An 18,648-nucleotide genomic window follows, 5' to 3' on the forward strand; every position below is an offset into this window, starting at 1 on the left:
TCTACTTGTATTTTTGTTTCCTCTATCTATTCAGCCTGGGCACATGGTAAACATTCTGGTTTTGTCCAGTATGACCATCCATAACATCTGCTATCCATTTCTCTTCCTTACAGATTTTAGGGTCTTGTTTTAAGCTTTCTTGACGTCAGGTACAGTCTTGTCTCCTGTTGCACAAATTCACCACCTTTTCCGTAATAGGTATTTTCCAAGTCTATTCCTTTTCATTTTCATTTTATTCTTCCTCTCTCCAGAGTTTTTTTTTTTCTCTTGGAAGGAGATTCACTCATTTTCTGTGCATTTTTTGCCATAAGGGCATAAGTGTTGCCATAATGGGAAAGGCCAAGAGTCCCCATCCTGTTTTCAGATGGGGTCAATCCAGATTGCAAATACCACATTCATATCTTGTGAGTGTGCATCTGTTCATCTCTGTACATCTCAGTGAGGAAGGAGGCATGACATGATACGAGGTTTGGGGAGATCCGGTAAAATTAAAGGCCAGTGTGTCTCAGTCCACGCTCAACATATGGTGATCCTTTCATTTTCATTCTATATGTCCTCATTCCAGACCTTCCTTTCAATTGGAAGGGGATTCTTTCACTTCCTGTGTATTTTTGCTATTAGTATATGAGTATGGTCATACGGGGAAAGTCTAAGAGTTCATTAAGCCCAGCATCCTGTTCTCAGTTGTGGTCAATCCAGGTTGCAAGTACCACATTCATTTCTTATGGATGTGGGTCGGTACATCTTAGTACATCTCGGTATAAGAGGAGTAATGTCCGTGATACGAGGATGATAAGGTCCTCATTACCAGTTTTCTTGCCCTGCTCTTCAGTCTCGCGTCGGCTCCGCACACTTTTTTCTTAAGTTATGGTCATAGTAGCAGCGGCGCTCATGAAACTACGTCTCGTCGTTTCATCCTTTCCATAGATGTCTGGTTCATTACAGACAGTCTTATTGGCAGAGTTGTCAGGTCAAGCAACGGGTGGTGCATTTCGGGCACACCCTAGGTTATGGGGTGCATGTAGCCAGGTCTCTCATTTGAGCTCTCTTTTGAGCTCTCGTGTGATCTCATTAGATTTCATAGCATGTTTCTATTTTTTCTCTCTTTGTTTAGTCAAGTTGGCACAGACTGTTTTTGTCTTCTCTATAAGCGTCCCACTTTCTGTTTTCTCTGGATGTTCTTGGGCCTTCGGCCATTACCTTGCTCTATTTTGCAGAGTAAAATTTTACTTTCTAGCTCCCAAGAAGGAATTTTTTCTTCATTCGCTTTGGAGTCTCGGTAGTCTCTTTTGGGCAGCTTTTCACTCTGTCAATTTCGTGACCATTGAAGAGAAAAAAAAAAAAGAGTTCTCAGTGGATAGTACCTTAAGGGGAGGAGGTCCCAGTTCTACAACTATTTCTTTTCGCTCTGACCTTCCATGTGCCTCGCTTACTCTCTTGATAAAAAGACTTGTCAGCGGCAGAGATAGATGCCCTCTCGTATCCAGATATTTATCTCTGATGGAATCCCTCCGCTCAGTTGGCCTCTGTATTCTCACTAGTGGTCTGGTGGTTGAGATTGAGCATTCTTCCTGCAGGTATGCCGGGAGCATATACACAGTGACCAGTTTTTTGATGGCTAAATCTGTGAAAATATATATGTATATTTATAGTTCTACTACATAAGTACATATTTAATTCCACACTGGGAAAAGCTCAAAGGTCCTATTGAGCCCACCTTTCTGTCCACGGCCAATCCAGACCATGAGCACCTGGCTAGATTCCTAAACGTACAAACATTCTATACATGCTGTTCCTGGAACTGTGTAGTGTTTTATGGACTTCTATATGTTTCTAACAGATGAAAGGTACTAACAAGTGTCTACTGTTGATTTATTCCCGTTTTCACTAATTGGGGTCTACGACAAGAGTCTCAGGTGATTGGCTTGCAGAGGCAACAGCTACAGATGATTCTTTCTCTCTCAGTTGAATTGCGCTCTGAGATATGTTTTTTTTTCATGTTGGGTAACTGCAGCGGCTGTCAGTTTATTTGGACCTTCAGTCTAGTTTGCAGCAAGGATTTAGGTACCTTCTTCTTCTGCATAGTATTTAACTGCATTCTTGTTTTTACCTATTTAGCTTCTAGTGATCAGGTACTTTCTCACTGACAGGCTTTACATACTTCCAATCTGTTGCTAGGTCAGCAGTAGTCTACAATATCTGGAGTATTGTACTTCAGGATTTCGGTTTCCACTTTCTCAGCTGAGGTAGATTCATTGCAGTTTTTTGTTGCCAGGCGGCTCTGCTTCTACCTTTGTCATCCTTCTTTCAGTCGTTTTTTCTCGAGTCTCTCTGTCCTTTGCGCTGCACTGATGCGGTAGGGGACAATATATAGCGGTCACTTGGTAGGGGACAATGTTCAGCGTCGCTTGGACTTTTCAGCCTCAGCTTTTTTGCTTTCTATTTAGTTTATTGGCGGTTCTTGGATCGTCAAGCTTTGGCTTTGTTTCATCCTAGTTTGGGTGTCTTCAGGGACTCTACCACATTCTCAATGTCTGTCCCTCCCGTAAGATTACTGCTTTGGTACTTCCCAACAGTCCAATCCTGGTCCGGTCCGGAGGGATGCTAAGGAAGGAGAAATTAGATCTTACCTGCTAATTTGCTTTCCTTTAGTCCCTCCGGACCGGACCAGGCCCCTCCCATGTTCTATCAACTCTTTAGATTCTTTTATTAAGTTTGGAAGTGTATTCGTTCCTTTACCACACGTGGAATGTTTAAAAAAAAAAGACTTTGCGTGGTCCATACCACTTCTCTGGTGGTTGCTGGTGAGCTCGGTTGCTGGAATATATATAAAACCTTAATGGGTCATACCACTTCTCTGGTGAGAGTTGCTGGTGAGTTCAGTTGCTGGAATATATATAAAGCCTTAAATATGTCATACCACTTCTCTGGTGAGAGTTGCTGGTGAGTTCAGTTGCTGGAATATATATAAAGCCTTAAATATGTCATACCACTTCTCTGCCGAGAGTTGCTGGTGAACTCAGTTGCTGGAATATATATATATAAAACCTTAATGGGTCATACCACTTCTTTGGTGAGAGTTGCTGGTGAGCTCAGTTGATGGAATATATATGAAACCTTAAGTGAGTCATATCACTTCTCTGGTGAGAGTTGCTGGTGAGCTCTAATATGAATGGGCCATGCCACTTCTCTGGTGAGAGTTGCTGGCGAGCTCTAATACAAATGGGCCATACCACTTCTCTGGTGAGAGTTGCTGGTGAGCTCTAGTACTCGGTTTTGCCGAGGAATTTGTGGCTGCTAGGATTCCATACGGCACAGAAGTTCTTTCTTTCTTTCCTGCTTTGTTATTCAAATACTGAGGCTAAGGTCACATGGCCAGGGCTCCTATTGGCTCTCTAGAGTCAGAGTTTTTTCTCAGTCTCCACCTGCTGGTAGGCGGGCACAACCCAACAGTCCAATCCTGGTCCGGTCCGGAGGGACTAAAGGAAAGCAAATTAGCAGGTAAGATCTAATTTCTCCTTCAGCTTTCTTTCATTTTTCTACCTTGTCTCAAATCTAGTTTTCCATCTCTTTCCTTCTCCTCACCTCCATCCATGTACATCTCATCCCTCTTTTTTCTTCCCTTCCCCTCCATCCATGTGCATATCGTCCCTCTCTTTCCCCTACTCTTCCCACTTCCCTCAGTTCATAAAGCCATCATTTCCTGTCTCTGAGTCCCCAATATGCAGGAACACAACGGAAAAGGAATGGACCCAACATCAACAGTAACAAGCGTAGCGGAGCCTTCAAGCTTATGCGCTGACAAAGCCCCTGCTAGTCCCGCCCCCTCAATGTGTTCAGGAGGGGGAGGGACCAGCAAGGCTCCCATCAGCACATAGGCTCAAAGACTCCTTTGTGCTTGTTCCTGCTGATGCCAGGCCTGCGCCTTTTTTGTTGTGTGCTTGCACATCAGTCCTCGGACACAGCAAAGGTGGGCATAGGGATTAGTCCTTTGAGCCAGTGGCGTAGCCAGAAGTCAATTTTTGGGTGGGCCAACAGGTTGGATGGGTGGGCACTAGACAGTGGTGTGCTGGTAAATGTTTAACAGGCTCTCTCCCCGGTCCACCTCTGCGGCTCCTCCCCCCCCCCCCCCCCGTCCACCTGTGCACCTTTCCTCAAAATTACAGAGCTGGCTATAGCCGGGGAGAGAGCCTGGGGGGTGGGGGAGGCAATGCATTACTCTCTCCAGGAAAAAAAAGATTAAATGATCCCAGGTTCCAATCTAATTCATGTTTAATGTGGGATAAAATGCCATAAATAAGTAAATAAATATAAACTTTTAATGTTGAGCACCTGATTCTCAAAGTGGACATGTTCCAATCATTATAATGAAAATAAAATGATTTTTTTTCTACCTTTGCTGTCTGGTAACTTTGTTTTTCTGATCATACTGGCCCAGTATCTGATTTTGCTGCTATCTGTCCTCTTTACTCTGTTTCCAGGGCTTCCTTTCCATTTATTTCTTTACTTTCCGCCTTTCTTCTTCATTTCTTGCTCTGGGTCCTCCGCAGACTTGACTGTCCAGTGGATCCAGCTTCTGCCTATTTTCTTCATCCATGTGCAATTTTCTCCTCTCTTCCTTTTCCCTCATCTCATCTCCTTCCTCACTCTTCCCTCCCCTCCATCCATGTCCAGCATTTCTTCTCTCTCCCTTTCCTCTCCTCCATCCATATCCAGCAGTCTCCTCTCTCCTGCCCTCCCATCCATCCACCCATGTCCAGCAACTCTCCTCTCCCCTTCATCCATCCATACTCAGCAATTCTCTTCTCTCCCCTGCCCCTATCCATCCATCCCCAGCAATTCTGTTCTTGCCCCTGTCCCCTCCATCCATCCATTCCCAGCAATTCTCCTCTCTCCCCTGCCCCCACCTCCATCCATCCATCCATCCCCAGCAATTCTCCTCTCTCCCCTGACCCCCACCTCCATCCATCCATCCCCAGCAATTCTCCTCTCCCCTGACCCCCACCTCCATCCATCCATCCCCAGCAATTCTCCTCTCTCCCCTGACCCCCACCTCCATCCATCCATCCCCAGCAATTTTCCTCTCTCCCCTGACCCCCACCTCCATCCATCCATCCATCATCCCCAGCAATTCTCCTCTCTCCCCTGACCCCCACCTCCATCCATCCATCCATCATCCCCAGCAATTCTCCTCTCTCCCCTGACCCTCACCTCCATCCATCCATCCATCCATCCCCAGCAATTCTTCTCTCTCCCCTGACCCCCACCTCCATCTATCCATCCATCATCCCCAGCAATTCTCCTCTCTCCCCTGACCCCCACCTCCATCCGTCCATCCCCAGTGACTCTCCTCTCTCCCCTCCCCTCCCGCTCCCATCCATGTCCAGCGATTCTCCTTCACCCCCATGCATCCTTTCCTCCCATTCCATTCCACCTGCCCGCCCTCTCTCTGACGGCAGCGCTTCCCAGATGCTGCCTACCGCCGCCACGATCTACCTCCTCCCTCTGTCTCACTCTCAACAGCAGCGGTAGCGATTCAAACACGCTACCTCCTGCTTCTAACCCGGAAGCGTCTCCTCTGCTACTACTACTATTTAGCATTTCTATAGCGCTACAAGGCATACGCAGCGCTGCACAAACATAGAAGAAAGACAGTCCCTGCTCAAAGAGCTTACAATCTAATAGACAAAAAATAAATAAAGTAAGCAATCAAATCAATTAATGTGAACGGGAAGGAAGAGAGGAGGGTAGGTGGAGGCGAGTGGTTACAAGTGGTTACGAGTCAAAAGCAATGTTAAAGAGGTGGGCTTTCAGTCTAGATTTAAAGGTGGCCAAGGATGGGGCAAGACGTAGGGGCTCAGGAAGTTTATTCCAGGCGTAGAGTGCAGCGAGACAGAAGGCGCGAAAAAAAAACGTCTATTTTGGCCGTCATTCCTCCCTGCAATAATAAAAATGTCTTTTTTGGCAGTGCTTCACTCAGCTGAGACCTGGAAGTCCCTGAGCCAATCACTACGCGTTTAGCCGAGCTAAACGCGCTGTGATTGGCTCAGAAACTTCCTGGTCTCTCAGCTGAGTGAAGCACTGCCAAAAAAGACATTTTTATTATTGCAGGGGGGAATGACGGCCAAAATAGACGTTTTTTTTTTTTTGGGATAGGCGTCCATTTGGTTTGCCAGTGATGATCACACAGTTTGGGGGTGGTGAAGGAATGAGTCATCGCTTTTGAAAGCAAACCAGTATAGTAGTGCAGTATGCTTCCCTTTATTCCAGACTGTACAGATATAAAATATTGTAAAAAAATCAGTGCTGTTTTGTGAAGTTGTTATATAAAAATGCATATTTACTCTGAAATAAGGTTTAGTTTGTCAGACCTATGGTTTTCCTCATCTAGAAAACAGTAGAAAATTGTTATTTAAGAACTTTACAAAAGAAAATCCATGAATTGTTCTTTGAATTTCATTTCTGTTCTTTGTCACTCAGTATGTAGTTGAATTCTTCTATATTCCTTCCCATATATCCTTCTTTGCAACTGCAGTGGTGCCATCGTGCAAAAATTTATAATAGCACTTTTTCTCTCCTCTTTCTCCATCATTTGAATAGTTTTCCATACCCTTCTGGTATCCATTCCTTTCTCTACCCTGTTATATGTGTGGGGTAGATCTGGGTATATACCCTGTGTTCTGATTCTTTCGTTTGGCTGTTGCTGACTGCACTCTGCTGTTACAGAAAACCTTATTGGTATTCTGTTGAGATCCATACACTCTTGCTACTTTATCAGCATGGATGGAGGAGCTGCTGTTGCTGTTACTACCTGCTCTGCATAAAAAACCAACAGCATTATGCAAAGGACAGGACAAATCTGCATTCAGATAAGTTGTAGAAGAATAAGGACTAGGCTTTTATTTATTTATTTGTTGCATTTGTATCCCATATTTTCTCACCTATTTACAGGCTCATTGTGGCTTATATAATGCCGTAATGGCGATTGCCATTTCCGGAGTGAGAAATACAAAATGGTTCATAAGTAATAGAGTAGGTTAAGCAATCAAGTGTAGCGAGTTCATTTCTGGGATGAGAAATAGAGTGGTATTGTTATAAAGTTCATGAGTGACAGGGTAAGTAAGTTAAGCAGTCAAGTGTAGAGAGTGCTTTCCTGGAATGAGAAGTAAAGTGGTATTGTGATAAAGTTCATTGGTGCTAGAGTAAAATTAAGCAATCCAGTATCGAGAGTTCAGTTTTGTTCCTTCTGGTATGAGTTTCGTTGTCTGGTATTTAGGATGGGTCATTGTGGTATGCCTTTTCGAACAAGTTGGTTTTTAATGACTTTTGGAAGTTTGTTAGGTTGTGTATTGTTTTAATGGCATTTGGCAATGCATTCCATAGTTGTGCGCTTATGTAGGAGAAGCTGGATGCATATGTTGATTTATATTTTAGTCCTTTGCAGCTAGGGTAATGAAGATTCAGGAACATGCGTGCTGATCTTTTTGTGTTTCTGGTTGGTAAGTCTACAAAGTCTGTCATGTTGACTGGGGCCTCGCTGTGAATAATTTTATGAACCAGGGTACAGATTTTGAACGCAATACGTTCTTTGAATGGGAGCCAGTGTAGCTTTTCTCTTAGGGGTTTGGCACTTTCGTATTTCGTTTTTCCAAATATGAGTCTGGCTGCTGTGTTTTGGGTGGTTTGGAGTTTCTTAATGATTTGTTCTTGGCATCCGGCATAGATTGCATTGCAGTAGTCTAGGTGGCTTAGCACCATTGATTGTACCAGGCAATGGAATATTTCTCTTGGGAAGAAAGATTTTACTCTTTTGAGTTTCCACATTGAGTGGAACATTTTCTTTGTTGTATTTTTCGCTTGGCTTTCAAGTGTGAGATTTCGGTCGATTGTAACTCTGAGAATTTTCAGGCTATCTGAAACAGGAAGGGTGTAGTCTGGGGTGTTTATGGTGGTGGGTGTTCGTGTTATGTTGTGACGAGAGGATGAGGAACTGTGTTTTTTCTGCGTTGAGTTTTAATTGAAATGCATCCACCCATGAATTCATGATTTGGAGGCTGTGTTTGATTTCATTTGTGATTTCAGTTAGATCATGTTTGAACGGGATGTAAATTGTGACATCGTCTGCGTAGATGTGAGGGTTGAGGCCTTGGATAAATAGAGATTTGGCTAGTGGTGTCATCATTAGGTTGAAAAGGGTCGGTGAAAGCGGTGATCCTTGGGGTACTCCACTTTCTGGTTTCCATGGTGGTGATGTGCTCGAATTTGATGTCACTTGATATGCTCTTGTGGTTAGGAAGCCCTTGATCCAACTGAGTACGCTTCCCCCAATCCCAAAGTATTCTAGGATGTTTAGTAGTATTTTGTGGTTTACCATGTCGAACGCACTGGACATGTCAAATTGTAGAAGTACACGATTGCCAATTGCAATTTCTTGTTTGAATTTGGTTAGGAGAGTGATTAGTAGTGTTTCAGTGCTGCGATTAGTTCAGAATCCTGATTGTGATTCGTTTAGAATTAAGAATTTGTTTAGATAAGTCGGTACTTTGCTTGGTTACCATGCTTTCCATTAGTTTGACTGCCAAAGGGATGGATGCTACCGGGCGGTAGTTGGTTATGTCGTCTGCTTTTTTTTTTAGTCTTTGGGTATTGGGGTGAGTAGTATGTTTTCTTTGTCCTTAGGGAAGAGTCCATGTTGTAACATGTAGTTGAGGTGCGATGTGAGGTCTGCTATGAAGCGTTGAGGGGCGGATTTTATTAGGTTGTTAGGACAGGTGTCCAGTTTGCAATGGGATTTGGCGAATCTGTTGATTGGGCGACGTTTTCATCGGTAAGTAAAGCGAAGTTTGTCCAGATTTGGTCTGCCGGATGTTCAGAGACTTGTTTCAGTTTCTCTGACTTATCAGCATTGAATGCCGCTTCTGGCACTGGTATCTCTCCCACATCTCCCTTGGTGAAAACTGAAGCAAAGAATTTATGTAATCTCTCTGCTATGGCCTTGTCTTCTCTGAATGCCCTTTTACCCCTCGGTCATCTAGCGGTCCAACTGATTTTTTTACCTGCTTCTATTATGCCTAAAAGTTTTTACTATGTTTTTTTTTTTTTTTTTTTTTTTTTTTGTCTCCAATGCAATCTTTTTTTCAAAAATTCTTGGCTTTCCTTATCAACGCTTTGCATTTGACTTGCCATTCTATGTGCTGTTTCGTGTTGTTTTCAGTTGGATTCTTCTTCCATTTTCTGAAGGATTTTCTTTTAGGTCTAATAGCTTCCTTCACCTCACTTTTTAAGCATGTTGGCTGTCGTTTGGCCTGCCTTCCTCCATTTTTAATACATGGAAAACATCTGGTCTGGGCTTCCAACATGGTATTTTTTAATAGTATGTACTCCTGATGTAAGGTTTTGACTTTTGCAGCTGCTGCTCTAAGGTGTTCCTCCTCTTGTTGGTTCATGAACCAGCTGTTTTATAAAGTAGTCCTTGATTTCTTCAAGGAATATTACCTCCCTAGCATGCCCTGATGTTACTTGTATTCAGTCATTAACGGGGTAATTGAAATCATCCATTATTGTTGTGTTCCCCAGTTTTACATCCCTAATTTCTGATGACATTTGTGCATCTGTCTGTTTATCCTGGCCATGTGGATGATAGTACACTCCTATCACTATTCTTTTCCCCTTTACACATGGAATTTTTGCCATAGTATGGAATTTCTTGCCATAGGAATTCTAAGATGTGTTGTGTCCTGCAGCATTCGATTCACCCTATCTCTGCAATATAATTTCTACCGTGATACTTCTCAGGCTATTCATAGGCTTAGTATCTGAGCAACCTAAATAGTACTCTTCTTAACCTGAATGGCTCAGCTCTACTTTTGGCCTGAGTAGACTAGCTTTTTTAGTACCTGAGCAACTTTGCTCTGCTCTTGATCTCAGTGCTGTAGCTTTCTTTTTGAGTTGAGTGGCTCACCTCCCCTTTAAAGCTGGCCATTTCAGCTCTCATCTTCCTGGCTGATTTTGGATCTCCTCTCCAGTAGAATAGAACACTTCTCGATAAGTACTCAACCACTGTGTCGCCAGCATCTGGAAGGTGTCATCAAAAATGTGACACAGCACATTTGTGCTTTCTTTAACAATCCTGTATGTGGCAGATTGGAGAGACCTGAGAACAAGGAAGTCAGGTACTTAACCTCCACATTTTTATCACCAGTCCCAGTGGGAAATAATGCTGGCCTCTGGCCCATCCCTCTCCTCCACCCTGGCATCATACAGACCCCCCAGTGTTTGTATTTCCCTTGCATCATTGATAGCAACAATGAAAAGATGGAAGATTTTGTCTTTCTTGAGCTGCAACTTGTAGTATTCAGTGTGTCATGCATGAGAACATTGTCTATCAGGTGTGTCACAACAGAAAGAAGGTTGAGAACCACTGCTATAGACCATGGAACCAGCTACCAGACAGAAAAGCAGAGAATGTTTGCACATAGGGGTTGGGGGAGGGGGGAGTGCTTGTTTGTGGGTATATTTTCTAATAGTTATGTACATGTTATTCTAATGTTTAATTTCTCTTTTCTGGCAGGCCTATAATATCCATGTGAATGGTGTCTTGCACTGTCGGGTTAGATACAGCCAGCTCCTGGGCCTGCATGAACAGGTAAGTGGATTATCTGTTTGGATGAAAGCCCAGCTGTAAGTTCATCTGAAACCTCTTTCTCAGTGGATTCCTGCCCATTCCTTCAGACGGATCAGAGAGGTTCATGATGGGCTCCTTTTTGCTGCCATTGTCATAATTTGATGTGGAATATGGTTGACACATTAGTCTGCATATAAGGTTTTATATAGAGAAATTGAGAATTTAAAAAAATTTACAAAGCACGTGTTTATGTTCCATGGTAAATGATGGCAGAAAAATACTGAAATGGTTCATTCAGTGTGCAGTCCAAGAGCAAATGTCTGGAATAAAAAAGGATAAAAAACAGTCAAAAATGATCTTTTTTTTTTCTGTTAAACAATAAGACAAATAGATAAAGGAATAAGTAATTTCAATGATAAGACCCAGTTTGGGCAGTACCTGCATCGGGGGTTGTATGCTTGTAGAACTGTGACTATGAAACGCCCTGTGAACAAAGATAGATATCTAGGTATCTACATAGTCGGTCATTATATCAGTTCTTATAATTGATAAATGAATGGGTGGTTAAATCATCAACCAGGCCTTTAATGGAAGAAGTAACTAACTTGTTAGTCTTACTCATACACACAAGGAGTGACTCAGGCTGCACATATTGCAGCAGGACATCTTTATCCACTCCTACCCTAGGGAAATAATATTTAACCACCTCTCTGACCTCAAGTGCAACTTTTTTTAAATCAGTCACCTTACTTTCTAACTCTTCCTACTCTTTTACCTATCTATATGTCCCATCTTTGCTTTACCTTCACTATCAATTAAAATGTTCTATTACATATTGTTGACGTAAGTAGTATACTATGCCATACTTTGTATTATTTGAATATTTTTACTGCTGTAGTTGCCTACTGCTCATGTTTGATCTAGTCTTACTGTACACCGCCTTGAGTGAATTTCTTCAAAAAGACGGTAAATAAATCCATATATATTATATATATATATATATACACACACACACTAGTAAAAAAGGCCCGTTTCTGACACAAATGAAACGGGCGCTAGCAAGGTTTTCCTCAGAGTGTGTATGAGAGAGAGAGTGTGTGAGAGATGGAGTGTGTGTGTCAGAGAGAGACAGTGTGTGTGTGTGTGTGTGTGACAGAGATAGTGTGATAGGGAGTGTGTCAGAGAGAGTGTATGTGAGAGACAGCAGCGGCCGGACAGCATTACCAGTGGCAGCTGCGGGTGGCGAGGGGGTTGATGTGCCCCGGGGGGAGGGGGGGTTCTGCCGTGCCGCGCTTGTAGTTTTTTGATGCGCCGCTCCCTGCCACTTGCTCCGAAGTGGCAGGGAGTGGTGCACTGACAGCTGATTCCCAGGCAGGGGGAGGAGTAGGGCAACACGCGGTGCGTGTTTCCCTACTTCTCCCCCTGCCTGGGAATTGGCAGTGAGTGATGTCAGCCTGGCTATGGAGCCTAGCTCAGCAACTCCAGGAGCCAAGGACAGAGGCAGTCTCACATTAGCACGTTGGAGGTGAGAATTATATAGGATATGTATGTATATGTATATGTGTATATGTACATATATGCAGTTAACCGGAGCGTGCACTTAACTGTTGTGACCCAAAGAAGCTTGACATCTGATAAACATATGTACAGTACTGTTTATTGTACGTATAGTATACAGTCTCCGTTAACTGGCGTTATACAGTCTCCGTTAACTGACGTTATGCTTACTTGAAGTAATCAGTCGTAGTCCTCTGTACACTCTTGTGTCTGCGAGTTCCATAGACTACGTCTGCCAGACGGTAAAAACTGTCATAGCACTGACATCCAGTGGCCTCCAGATAGGCTCGCATGGTGTTAAGACTCTCCAGCGCTCTTGCAAAAGTGACAGGAGGTTGTTGAATTTCGTCAGCATGTGCCTCGCTGCTCATTTCATCATCTGTTTCATCATCAACCGTTGCCTGTGTGTAGGCACATATCTGAACATCAGTGCTGTCGTCAGCTGTTTGTAGAACGTAATCAACAGCTACGTAGTGATGAAACTCCTCTTCAGTAACACTGGCTGGGATGTCAATAGCCTGTTCATCTGACGCGTTTGCAACAGCTGCTTCTGTTTTGTCCCTCTCCACATCCCTAACAAAGCTTGCCCGCTTGTAGCAGTTCACAATGGTTGTCTGTGTAACATGATTCCAGGCTTTTTTCTGCATATGTAGGGAATCTAACAGTGATTACGAGCCAGTTCAACAGCGCGTTTATCCTTGCCAGTCTGGTCATCCATAACGCTCATCAGCGTCCGTTTCCCTCTCTGTCCCGCCCTTGCGTCAAGACGTGATGACGTCAGAGGGAGGAACAGAGAGGGAAATGGACGCTGCCGCTGGAGACGAAGGAACATTGCCGGCGCACCAACCTCCATCCCCGATGTCGCCGCCGCCGCTCCCGCCCCTCTCCGTATCGGGCCCCCTGCACTGACATGACAGCGCCTCTCACCTCTGTGTGGAAGCGCTGCAGGCAGCAGCAGAGCGATCTGCTGCTGCCTGCAGCGCTTTCACACAAGGTGAGAGGCGCTCTCATGTCAGTGCAGGGGACCCGGCACGGAGGGGGGAGGGTGAGGAAGGTAGCTGGACATAGGGGAAGGGCAGGGGGGAGAGAGGAGGGTTGCTGGACATGGGGAGAGAGCAGGGCAGATAGGAGGGTTGCTGGACATGGGGGGGGGGGAGGCCAAGGGAAAGAGGAGGGTTGCTGGATATGTGGGAGAGGGCAGGGGAGAGAGGAGGGTCAGTGGACAGGGTTAGGTCAGGGGAGACAGGAGGGCTGCAGGACATGGAGGAGAGAGCAGGGTTGCTGGACATGGATCGATGGAGGGGAGGGCAGGGGGAGAGGAGGGTTGCTGGACATGGGGGAGGGCATGGGAGAGAGCAGGGTTGGTGGATGGGGGGTGGGGGGGAGGTCAAGGGAAAGAGGAGGGTTGTTGGATATGGGGGGAGGGCAGTGGAGAGAGGATGGTTGGTGGACATTTATACACCACATTATCCCAAGCATATTTGAGTTCAATGTTGCTTACAATAAATAAAACGGTAGGCAAGGTTTACAAATCCATAAACAAAGTATCAAGTAAGACCAGAGTAGCACAAGTAAGAACTAAATAATAAACCATTGGCCAGTTATAATCTTAACACACTCCATCAATGGGTAGAAACCTCTCAAAGGAAAGTTTTCAGTCTTTTGCGAAATGCCAAGTAATCAGGCTGGCCCTTGATTGCCATTGGCAGTGAGTTCCTCCATTTAGCACCTTGGTATCTAAAGTCTGGGGAGTGAACCAACTTATAGTAACTTATAGTACACTCTTTTGCAATCTGGAAGATCTAAGGTAGTTCCTAGAACCAGAGGCTATATTGCGTAGGGGAATAGTTATTATGGGCTGCGTGTAATCTGGTGTCAATGCCATATATTTGAAAGACAAAAACATATAATTTAAAAATAATCCTGTCTTTAATGGGCATTCAATGCAGCCTGCATAACGGAACGGCTCTATCAAAACATACCTTGAAGACATGCCTAACTGCTGTATTTGAGCTGTTTGCAGCTGTTTTAGGACACCCTCTTTACATCCAGTATAGATGGAATTGCAGTAATCAAATTGAATTAAAATCAAGGATTGAACTAAAGATGTTGGGTGAGAAATATGATCTAATTCTCCTCAGCTTCCAAAGAGAAGGATTTTTTCACTACTGAGGAAACCTGAGGCTCAAACGTGAGGTGACTGTCATTACACCTATTACCCTAAGCATAGTGTCCAGGGACTAGGATGCGTTGTCAGTGTTAACATTATTATATACAGTATGGTTAAAGGGGTTGGTTACCAAAAGAAATTCTTATCTATTTATTAACTTAAGCCTAATCTTGGGGACTATTTCTTGAAAGGGATATAGATTGTGACATCGTTTGCGTAAATGAAAGAGCAAAACCTCGCTGCTTCCAGTCTTTCACTTAATGGAGCCATCATAACATTGAACAGGATTGGAGATAGTGGTGAGCCCTGTGGCACCCCACAGTCTGGAGATCAGGATGGTGAGAGAGAACCTGACAGGTTCACCTGATGTAATCTAGAATTTAGGAAGCAGTGAACTTCCCCACACAGTCTGAATTGGTCCAACAGGCTTAAAAGTAACTCATGATCAACAAGGTCAAAGGCACGTGACATTTTGAATTGCATCACTAAAAGCCTAGATTGATTGTTTTCCTAAAATTAGATACTAAAGGACTAAGGTGGTCAAGACTATCTAGGAACTATAACAAGGCCTAAAGTCTAACGGATTTATGCAAGAGAGAGAAAGAGGAAAGGTGATTCATATGCTGAGTGCCAACTATTCCCTCCATTACCTTAGTTAACAACGGGATAGAAGTGACTGGCCTGTAATTAGTAACGTCTCCAATGAAGCTGAGGTTCTCTTAGGGATCTTAGGGATCGGGGTAAGCATTATGGAACCTTTCCTCTGAAGAAAAGCACCCTGAGTCAGCATAAACAAGATATGAGCTTTGAAGGTCAATGAATCCTGTCGGTGCAGTTTTTAATAAATAACTCTGACAAGCATCCAGAAGGCACTGTGAGGAAGAATACTTTTTGAGAACGAATTTGACAGTCTCATGAGTGGGTAGCAGAAAGGAGGGCCAAAGTCAGCTGCAATACCAGCATCCAGACTAGGATTCTTGATGCAAGCTTGAACGCTAGTGGCCTTAAATTGCAGTACAGCCCCCTTAGCCCCCTTAATTTTAGTTTTTGTTTGAAGTACATAGCTAATTGATTAGCAGAGGGAGTGGCTACAGTTACTGATAAGTTTTCAGTGGACAGAAGCCTATTAAGAATGAGTTTATGGGTATTTAAGTGGTTGCAACCAATTTGCTCTTGGTAGTCAAGGTTTTTAGCTTTTACAGTCTTTTTCTTATAATCCCTGATAGCCTTCCTCCAAAGCATTTTGTTCTCATCAGATTTGTCTGGACCACTTTCTAGTTTTCTACACTTCCTCTTCAGGAGGCGAATATCTTGATTGTACTAGGGTGACACCTTATGGATGAGTTTGAGCTGTCTAACTCTTAACCCCATTTTTTGTTTTAATCATTCATACAATGAATACATCCCTAATCCCTTATTTGACCTATTTGTCTTTAGCAGATTGTAATATCTGTCAAGCAGGGACACTCATGTTTTGTGTACAGTGCTGAATATATCTATTAGTAGGAATGAGACACTCGTGGAATTGGTAGGACTAGAGAGCTAAGTGTAGAAAGTGGAGGGACACTGAAGACTGAAGGGGGGAGAAGAAAGAATAAAATCTAGCTATAGGTAGATAAAAGGGCAATGGAGAAAAATGAAACAAGGATCACTGAGGCAGGTATGAGAGGAAGGGAAGACAGGGAAAACTGAAAACAGAAAATACAATTCAGATCCTGGAAAAAAAGCTTAGGAGGAAAAACAAGCAAAAGTGGTAGAGGCTGGAACTAACCCATCTGAAAAAATAGAATGATCAAAGGTACAAAGTATTTATTTCCAATTATGCACATTTTCAAATCTGATATTTCATTTCTTGTATTTTGTTCACTAGTGTTCCACTTCTGAATCTGGGTTCTTGGGTTTTTGTGTTTTATTTTCTGTCTGTACATTTGTTTCTAATTTTTAGTCTCTTATGCTTCACTAGATGAAAGTCTGGGTTTTCCATGCAAAACAGGTGAGAGACCATGTAGGTTCTGTGTAGGAATCTGTTGCAGTCCGTTTTGTTCTTTCCCCCTCCCAAACTGAAGGTGTACTGATGTGCTTTTCATAGGTAGGGTTGGTGCAGTTTGAGTTCTTGGGCTTGGTGTTAGTATGGCATGGTAAGCTGAGTGTCATTTGCAAGCTCATATGTTACTTAATACACTGATAACTCATATATACTCATCAAAAAATGAGGAAAAGGGGACCTCAGATACCCTATGATTAAGGTTTCAGTCATTGGTCCAAAAATCTCATTTTATCAAAAATGTTTTTAGAACTCCACATATGTTGCAATATCAAAATATATTATTTGAAAAAAAAAAACTTGCAGTGAAGGGAGAAACAATGTGTATGGGAGGAGGAAAAGAGTGTGAGTGTGTATGTGCTAGAGAAGGGGAGGGTGGGAGGAGGGGGTATGAAAAGGTGTGAATAAAGGAGGAAAGAAGGCAGAGGGAGGAGTGGGAAAGGAAATGGAGAGGAAGGAGGAAACATGAGAGGGGAAGAATTGCTGAGAGAATGGTTTGAGGAGAGAGGATTGAGAAGGGGCGGAAGTAGAGAAGGAAAGAGGGAAAGGATGGTGTAAAGAGAAGCAAGGAGGAAGATGTGGAGGAGAGAAGAAATGTGTGTGAGGATTAGATGGCTTATCCAACTTTCTTTTGCTTCAAACCCATTATCACAGCCATAGAAAGCACAAAGCCTCACCCTGAGGTACAGGCTCATTATATTTCTAGTACAGCTCACCCAGATCGTGACCCCAAATATGGCTTTTGTGACCTTATTTTGGGTCATAACCTGTAGTTTGAGAAGCCTTGAATTACTGTGTCAAGGGTGGTGTATTTGAGAGCAGAAGGAGAGGGAGCAGGACATAGAAGAATATAGTTAGGATAAAGAAAAACACAAGGGAAAAGAAATGGAGCCTGTAAAATAAGTCAAAGAGAGAAGATGATAGGACAGAAAAATCTAAAGGAAATGCTGAGAGAATAAAATGGGTAGCAGAAGAAGAAATCTTAGAATTCAGAGGGGAAACATGGAAAAAGGAAAAATAAGTTAGGAAAAGTTAGAGGAATGAAAGTCTAAATAAAAGAATAAAAGCCTATAAAATAGTACAAAGATTTGAAGTACTGCTGAACAAGTGGGAAAGTAGATGCTAGTGGTGGCATGCTGGGAGGAAAGGGTGCGAGCTGAAGGAATTATAGTATGTGTAGAAGAGTGTATGTAGGTTGGGGGTGGAGGAGTGGGCCTGGTGTTTAGAGCACCAGTCTTGACATCCAGAGGTGCCCAGTTCAATTTCTACTGCTGCTCCTTGTGATCTTGGGCAAGTCACCTAATTCTCCATTGCCTCAGGTACAATTTAGATTGTGAGCCTCCCAGGGACAGGGAAATACCCAGTGAACCTGAATGTAACTTACCTTGAGCTACAACTGAAAAAAGTGTGAGCAAGATCCAAATTAATAATACCCATCTAAGGGGCGGGAGAGAGGCCCCACCCCCCCACCCCCAAAACAAAGCAGGCAGACTACGTCTGTGTTTCTCCGTTGGTATTAATGGAAATGAATGATTCAGAATCCAAATATAAACCAAATGGATGAATGGTTAGGGGAAAAAAATATTTCCTGTGCACATCCCTAATTCTGGGTCTCCAGATACTAGAACAGCCCCATAATTTTTTTTTCAGAGGGCTGTTCTGCTAACTTGAACCCTAGAGTATGTATTAGACTCTCTCCTCCCACACTCATGTTGTTGACTTTTTTTTGTTTGTTTGTTTGGTTAAAGTAATTTGGCTATCTTTTTTTTCTTTTTCCTCAGCTAAGAAAAGAGTATGGCACCAATGTGGTCCCGGCCTTTCCTCCCAAGAAGCTTTTTACTCTCACAGCTGCAGAGGTGGAGCAAAGGAGGGAACAGCTAGAGAAGTATATGCAGGCTGGTGAGTTGCTTCTGCTGCTCTTATGCAAAACAAAACCAGGTGAAAGCACTAAAATTTAAGGAGGAGTGCCCTTGGATATTTTAACACACCCACATGGTAGTCAGCTTAAGTGACCACTAAAGGGTGTGAAGTATTGCACTTCATTTATCGGACAACTCACTCCAAGTGATACTTTTTGCGCAATCATGTGCCCAACTGTGCTATCAAATAAATGTGCACAAATATAATGAAATAATATAATCAGCTAGCATATGAGAGTGAATGAAAAAGTACTTATCTTTTGAGCCCAACGTCAGCTAACGTTGAATGATGCCTTGGGCTCCAGCAGGTATAAAACTTCCAAAGTATGTCAGA

The 18,648-nt window shown here is 43.3% G+C and overlaps 1 protein-coding gene across 2 annotated transcripts in view; it reads left to right on the forward strand.

Annotated features, from left to right (window-relative positions):
* Window positions 1–18,648, forward strand: part of SNX17 (sorting nexin 17) — a 167,498-nt gene that overhangs the window by 63,912 nt on the left and 84,938 nt on the right. For both annotated transcript variants that reach the window (XM_030198587.1, XM_030198586.1), the window contains exons 2-3: window positions 10,571–10,645; window positions 18,177–18,294. In XM_030198587.1, the coding sequence (XP_030054447.1) occupies window positions 10,571–10,645; window positions 18,177–18,294 (193 nt within the window). The remainder of the gene's footprint in view (window positions 1–10,570; window positions 10,646–18,176; window positions 18,295–18,648) is intronic.

Source organism: Microcaecilia unicolor, chromosome 3, assembly GCF_901765095.1.
Source record: "Microcaecilia unicolor chromosome 3, aMicUni1.1, whole genome shotgun sequence".
NCBI classification, from domain to species: Eukaryota; Metazoa; Chordata; class Amphibia; order Gymnophiona; family Siphonopidae; genus Microcaecilia; species Microcaecilia unicolor.